The following is a 7,594-nucleotide window of genomic DNA, read 5'->3' as shown; positions in this document are numbered from 1 at the left end:
AGTTTCTCAGAAGGCATGTATTCTTGTGTTTATTATGACAACAAGACCGTCATTTCTATAGCTCACTATTCAATCCTACGTGATAGGACAATACATATTTTGAGGTTGACAAACACTTCATTAAGGAGAAGATCACCGCAGGGGTCATATGTACTTCTTACCTACCGACAATAGAGCAAATTGCTAATGTGCTGACTAAAGACTTCCCAAAAATGCAATTTGATAAATGATTGACAAGCTGGCAATGGAAGATATCTTTAAACTAGTTTGAGGGGAAGTATTGGTTTTATGGTGTTTTTAGTAAATAATTATTGTAAATTTTTATTAATTGTTTTTCTTTTATTATTTGTAATTGGTAGATGATTCTGATACATTCCTTATTTAAATTTGTTTCTCACCTCTACTTAAGGTGACTTAGGGTCTTATTGGTGACTTAGGGTTTTATTATTCAATAAGAGAAATAATTATTTTTCTCCCAAAATTGAGAAAGACCTATTCAATTCTTTCATTCCATAGGTTAAAAATCATATCGTCAATAACAAATGAATAAGTATGAATAGAAAAGCTTAACACTGTAGGGATTACCTTCCATCTTTGAGAAAGCAGATTCTACTATAGTTGAAAATATTACAATGAAGATCTCACTCAAGATATGAACTACAATGATATCTTCTTCTAGCCTAACAACGGCTACCTAGGATTACACAATTGATAACATCCTCACCAAACCCACGACATACCGACTCCTTTTCACACACTGCCCACAATTGCCCATAGCCACTCAAGTCTTTTTTGTTTGAATTATGTACAAATAAAACAAAAGGATTATATTTATAAGAAGTCAATATCCTATTCTTTATAAGAAAGCAATATCCTACTCGTAGAAATTTACAGTAGTGTTGAAAATCATTTTCCTCCTAGCATACAGATTTCCTATTTTCACTCAATTATCTCAACAATACATTCATATAAGAACAAACCTAACATTCTTATTTTGTCAATGAGCGAGTCAAAAGTCTACAACTCCTTTATAATTAGGATTTTTTTGTCAATTACCCCTAATTCAAGAATATTAAATAAATGTAACAAGATATTTTCAATGTGAATATGGAAGTGAATATCACAAGCTTGTTGGCCCTATCTCAAAAGTTGCTCACAATTTCTGTACTTTTTTCTTCATAAAGTAATTTTCATTTCCAACCACAAAACTTCAAAAGTAAAGATATTGCCCCATATCGGAAAGAGAATAATCTTTTCCTTATAATTCTTTTTCTTTCTTTCTTTCTTTCTTTCTTTTTTTTTTTTTTTGCAATAATTCATTAAATCAAGGAAAACGTTTGTGTTTCCCTTTCTAAGTCTAAATAATTCGTTTTTAGCAATAATTCATTAACCAATAACTCTTCATCTTAACAAGAATAAGGAAAACATTTGCATTTTCCTTTTTTTTATAACTATAGTATATGATAAAATCTATTATTGTGTCAAAACAATTTGTTTGAGAAAAATAGGGACAGGAGAGGCTTGAAGTACAACAATGTGGCATTTGTCAAAGCGACTCTAACAATAGTCACGAGAGGAGAAAGCAATTCGAATAAGCTTTTCATCTGTGTACCTAGTCCCTATTATCAATACAGATAGCAATGTCCTTTATGCTTAAGGATTTGTTGCATAATTTCAAGGATGGTGCGATCAAGTATCAAATAGAGACTGAAACATGCTGTGCTACGTTATTTGACGAAATAAAGACAAAAACATGCTATTGCATAATACTGAAAAATAGTTTAATTGTATGCACATAAGTAAAGACATGACCCTAGCATCTACACAATTCATGTTGAGGTATTAGAATTTCATGGCATCTAAATCATATGTAGCCTTGGAACACTGCAGACATCAGTGATATAACTTTGTCCGAGTGATGATCCGTAGATCACCCATACCACTATCAATATCAAAACCTCCTTACATGCACATTGACTAGTCCCACGAACCAATGTTAAAAGAGGAAAATATTAGATATTTTCTTCTTGTTTTTCATCTTTTAATCCAAACATTTCTTTACTTTTTTGATTCAACGATGTATGGGATGAGTTTCAAACTTTCAATTTTTGGTCAATGATATATATTTTAATCAGTTAAAGTGAAGAGCGCAATTAATCCAGAAAAATCCTGCCTAATTTTTCAGCTACGGTATCCACAATTAATCACAAGCTAATTTTTCACCCAACAGCACATCCAACCCACAAGAAACTCTGCTTAAAATTTATAAGAATTCAAACTTCATTGTTACAGAGATGTGGGGATACAGGCAAACCAGACAGATTTAAACAAAATGCAAAGAACACTCAGAAGGGAAGAAAAGAACAGCTAAAAATGGTGGAGAATACAAAACAATAATGACAAAACACATTCATCCACCAATTATTCATCATCTTCAAACTCAAACTGACAAACTCACAGAACAGACAGAGCATTAGAAACAGCAAATCCAAAGCCAACTTCAGTGAAATACCTCACGAGCAGCAGCACCACCTTTCACAACTTTCTGTACAAAAAAGCAATCACTTCCCACTTTGCAAGAAAAAAACAAGCTTACCTTTACGACATCATTGATTAAAGGGCAACTCCAGCTCAGCTCCCACCATATCCATCATGAAACACAATGCTACACTACACTCTCACAATTCCTTGCATTATCTGCAAATTTTCTTCCTTTTTCTCTTTTTCTATCTATAAAAGGTAAAGAGATGGGAAGCACAATATTGGAGAAGGGGGGGAGTGGAGGGTGGGGCCTGAGTAACCAAATGCGCATGCACTAAATTCATGGGGTTTCTCAACAATTTCAAGCAAAAGAGGGGTCCCTCAAAAATACAGAAAATACCTCCCACTGTCACCTCCTATGTAGTCAAATCTAAGTGATTCCTTTAATCTTTAGTGCCCCAAAAGCCAATAGATAATCATTTCTGGTCAACATTACCCATTTTGTCTTCAATGGCAACAAGCAAAGTGCAGTATCTGCATATTTACTTAAATTCCTTTAGTAGCCCATTATGTACAATCCCTCTTGGTGTCCTTGGGGTCCCATAAAGGCAAGCAAACGCTACCATATTGATTTTTCAAATTCAGTAATCATTCTGGCAAAGAAATCTTTGGTCACCACTTTTTTCTCCCGCCCTGACATCCTTGACCGACATCACAGTGAGGGAGCGTGGTAGCCAGCCCCATAGCTTTTGCTTTAAACTTTAGAGACTTCAAGTAGTCTATAGCCTCATCAATGACCAACATTGGGTGTTTTCCCTCTGCACCAGGAACCATGGTTTCAAGAAGCCTCAAAGTCTCTCGGATCTTGTCCTTTTTCGACGAAAATTTTCCCAATCCGGAATCCATTTGATGTCCTTGGCTTTCGCCAACAGTGTAGCTTGATTTCGTATCAACTCCGTAGTTGTGAATTGCATAATCTACTTTCACTGAAACTGGGGCATCTGACAATTTCTTGCGCCCACCATCTAGCAATCTCTGCCTTTTTCTGGGGCCATCACAACTAGCAACCTCCTCATTCATTTCCTCAGTTTGTTTATCATAAAGTTCCTTAATCAGCGGTGGAGAATGACCAGTGCTAGTTACTTCATCATCACTGCTATAGTGATTGTCATCATCTGAATAAAGTAAGGCGTTTATTTCTTCTGTGTCTTCATGCATCTCGCTCTCCTCACCAGCAATTCCATTCGTCAAAGGATCTTTGTGAAACAAATAATTCTTTAAATCAATATCCCCGGCATCTTCATCTTCTTCATCATTTAAACCATGACTGCAGTTTTTTGCACTAATAGAGATAGGGATCCGAGCGTCAGGACAGCCAGAACTATACATTACGCTTGTTTGATTACCAGACTGATCAAAGATAATGAATTCCCTCTTTGACAACTCGGCATTTGAACTAGGTAAAGTCATTCGTGCAAGTCCTAAAGAAGAATTGTGGTGTTTCTCCACAAGGTATGGAAGTGCATCGGGACGCATGGTCCCGAAATAAGATGGGAAGTTATACAGCAACCCATTCTTCTGTTCGGAATTCAAACCTGGAGCATGTGGGATAGAAGATCCCCGAAATTCCGTCGGTGCAGAAGAGATATAAGTGTCTGGGTTCAGACATCGCAGCCTGAAATTTATCAGCTCGTTCATGCAATTCAAATTGGGCAGGTTCCCAGCAGAATGCCCAGACTGCGGCCAAAAACCTCCGGTCTTAACCATCCAACAACAGACAATCACCTAACGTTGACAATGAAAAGGAAAAATCAAATATTCAGAAAGCAACCAAAAATAATCCCTCGACCATTTCACTTTCAGGTTTGGTAAATAAGCAAGACTGGTGAAACCTACCACAAGATGTATATGTCTCTGATTCCCCACGTTCAATTACTGATTCTTTCAGAAACAAACAACTAAAAGAACAAAAGTAAAACTCCTGCTTAAGTTTATCGGAAGAATTACAAATTGATCTACGTTACGGGTTTAAGCAAATGGCGGAAGTACTCAGCCTGAAAAAGGAAACACAGCACAAGTAACCATATAGTTCCAGGACATCAAATAAACTTCAATTGCACATTTGAGAAATAAATTAGCAGAAGAATAGTGGCAAGATCATATACTTACAACCGATAATAATTTACCATGTAATATAAAATGTAGAGCCATAAAATGATCAAAACCAATCCGCACATACCTGGCAATTCTGCAGAGGTTGAAAACATGCAATCACTTTAACTATAATCGTTGGCTTCCCTGCAATCCCATTTTCATGTTTCAAAGCCCGAAATCGTGTTTGGCTCGCTGCTTGGCACACCATAACTACTTTTGACCCTTTATTATGCTAAAAAACGAATATGATGTGAGACAGAAGGGAAAACACAATGAGACCAAGTCCAAATAGGATCACCGAACTTCACACTAGACTAACCATAAAATACAACACAGGGGAAGCAAACAAACGTAGAGATTCAGAAAATGTTAAGCAAACGAAGATGGAAAATAGATTATGAACTCCTAGAATTGGAATATAGAACTGAAGCTAAGGGAGTTAGAAGTCAGACTGTATTCTGGCTTCAGCTGATATATAGATCGGAAGCAATGATAAAAAAGTGATTGGATCCCATGGATGATATGATGAAGCAGATAAGAACTGAAGAAGGAAAGGTTCAATGGGACAAGAAATGATTTATAGTATAAACCAACAACATATTTTCAGGCGCACAACTTTGTGAAACATATCGACCGTAGAACTCGACCAAGGCATATTCTTGCTCCTATGTAGTTCCCCGTTTATCCTCTACTACTTCCTCCTGTCACTTCTATAACTTTCCTGCGACATAGAAAGATACCAATCGGGGACTCAGCGTTAAAACCTCCACCATAAAATTGGTGACCAGTTAAAATACAAATTTAAGACAAACAAAAAAAAAAGGAAGAAATAAGAAGCTAGCTATAATCCAGCTGAATGTGAAGGAGCATCAATGCAATTCTCTCATTTTTGTTTAGACAAAACATATAAGATGAAACGTGAGTCTCAGTCTCTGAGAAAAGCATCATAAACCAAGTTCACAGTTCTACAGAGACAATTGAAAATAAAATTGTCTACCATTTACTCCCTTTGCCCATTCATTTCCCAAGCAACAAATTAACTGCTACAATGCCAACAGTGACCATCATCATCCAGCAGTAATATACAGAACATTAATAAAAACTAATAAAATCAAATGTTTACATTCACAGAACGGAACAGTAACAGATCTCTGATTCATTCAACAGAAAAGAAATCAAGAACGACCATCCCACATCTTTTCCTAAATCGATCGAGAGAAAACAGACCTACATCTCACGCAAATAATTACAGTTCCCTCACCCGAAAATACAGAATCAAATCATTAAACAAAATACAAAATCGCAATCTCGGTATTTCCAAATTCGCACAATACCCATTTCCAAAAGGGCTCTCCCCATTCTTCCAAACAAGCAAAACAAAAAGAATCTAAGAAATTATGGAGCAAAAGCAATTGAGAGACAAAGGAAATGGAAGGGAAAGCAGAGCAGAGGGAGAGGGAACTGTAGAAGAACAGTGGAGAGTGGGAAGGCGAAGAGCACGCTTATTGTCCAGAGATGGGAGACTCATAAAGGATGTCAAGTCAACATTATACACACTTCACAAATTACTCTTTTGCCCCTTCCTTTTATCATTTTCTCATACTTTTAGTTTTTCTTTTTCCTTTCTTCTCATTTTGAGTGGTTGTTACATACTTCGTATATTTTCTCGGTTTAAATATTATTTGGTTTATGTATTTTCCAAATCTTGATTTGGTCTTCTATATTTTTATTTTTGTTAATTTTAAGTTAATGTACCTTCCAAAATGTGTTGGTATCTTTATATTTTTTAAGAGTGATCATGTTTGTCCATATATCTCTTATCGATTCCATCTCAAAACTAATTAGCGAAGAAAATAGTAGCAAGTGTCTACTATAAGCATTTGTAAGATCCTTTTAACATGCTCCTCAAGATCGTGGCTCTTTTAACTAATTGATCTTGGTCGGTTCCCATTTCTTGATCGGATATCCGTTTGAGTTTTTTGGACTTGGTACCATATCAATATTCATGCAGTTCTATCTTAAAATCAATTGATAATGAGAGAACTAGCTCACTTATATTATAAACCCTTATTAGTTCCATTTATCTTTTAAACATGGATCCTTAACATAACTATAAATTTGTATCAGACGATTTCTATTGTGTATAAACTTGTGTTAAAATTTTGTACATTGGGATTAAAATGGTTTTTAAAATTACAAGACAAAAACATACATTTTAAAAATACAGGAATTAAAATGTACCATATTTAAAATTATAAGATCAAAATAGTATTTAACCCTATTTTTTCAACTTTTTTTTCTTATTTTTCTTTTGTTATATTTTTCACTATTTGTTTAGATTTGTTTGATAATTTTCCATATTTTAGTATTATTAATTTTTAAAACTTGTTTTACAAATTTGTGTTTTTAAAATTTATTTTAGAAATAATTAATTAGAAAGGGTCAGGTACAGCTCACTAGAAAATAATTAACTAAAAAAAAGTTTAATTGTTTATGATTTCAAAAACAATTGTGAAAATAAATAAGAAAAATGGAAAAATGTTTGCCTAGATGTAAAATTTAGAAAATGTGATGGGAATCCACGTTATAAATATCGGTCGACACATCGACATGTCGACGGGTTCGACATCAACATATGGAGAGAAATTATTTTTTTCCATGTATCGACGATATATTAAAATATCGTCGAAATGCCTTGAAAAAATCGACATCTCGACAATATCTACAATTATCGTAAAAAAAATTTAACTAAAAGTCGGATCGGTAGAAAAAGACACAACCCATTGGTCCGATACCCACACTGCCAGATTGAACGAGAATAAGAAGGGAAGGGGTTTTATAGGGGTGCTCCCCTCCCCTCTCCTCTCCTCTCTCTTCCCATTTCTATTTCTAATATTATTATTACTTAAATTTATTTATTTATTTCAATTTTCACTATTAGTCTATTTTTATTCAAATG

The 7,594-nt window shown here is 34.8% G+C and overlaps 1 protein-coding gene across 1 annotated transcript; it reads right to left on the bottom strand.

Moving 5' to 3' along the window:
- Positions 1-2,234: 2,234 nt before the first annotated feature.
- LOC148207584 (transcription factor bHLH143-like) lies at positions 2,235-5,972 on the bottom strand. The gene is made up of 3 exons (XM_088118410.1): positions 4,721-5,972; positions 4,378-4,535; positions 2,235-4,266 (listed from the first exon to the last, which is right to left on the bottom strand). The coding sequence occupies exon 3, from the start codon at positions 4,246-4,248 to the stop codon at positions 3,154-3,156; it is 1,095 nt and encodes a 364-aa protein (XP_087974536.1). The 5' UTR covers positions 4,249-4,266; positions 4,378-4,535; positions 4,721-5,972; the 3' UTR covers positions 2,235-3,153.
- Positions 5,973-7,594: the final 1,622 nt, after the last annotated feature.

Source organism: Momordica charantia, unplaced genomic scaffold (genome assembly GCF_013281855.1).
Source record: "Momordica charantia cultivar OHB3-1 unplaced genomic scaffold, Mcharantia_2.0 BLBB01000132.1, whole genome shotgun sequence".
Taxonomy (NCBI): domain Eukaryota; kingdom Viridiplantae; phylum Streptophyta; class Magnoliopsida; order Cucurbitales; family Cucurbitaceae; genus Momordica; species Momordica charantia.
This window is presented reverse-complemented; position numbering and strand designations above follow the sequence as displayed.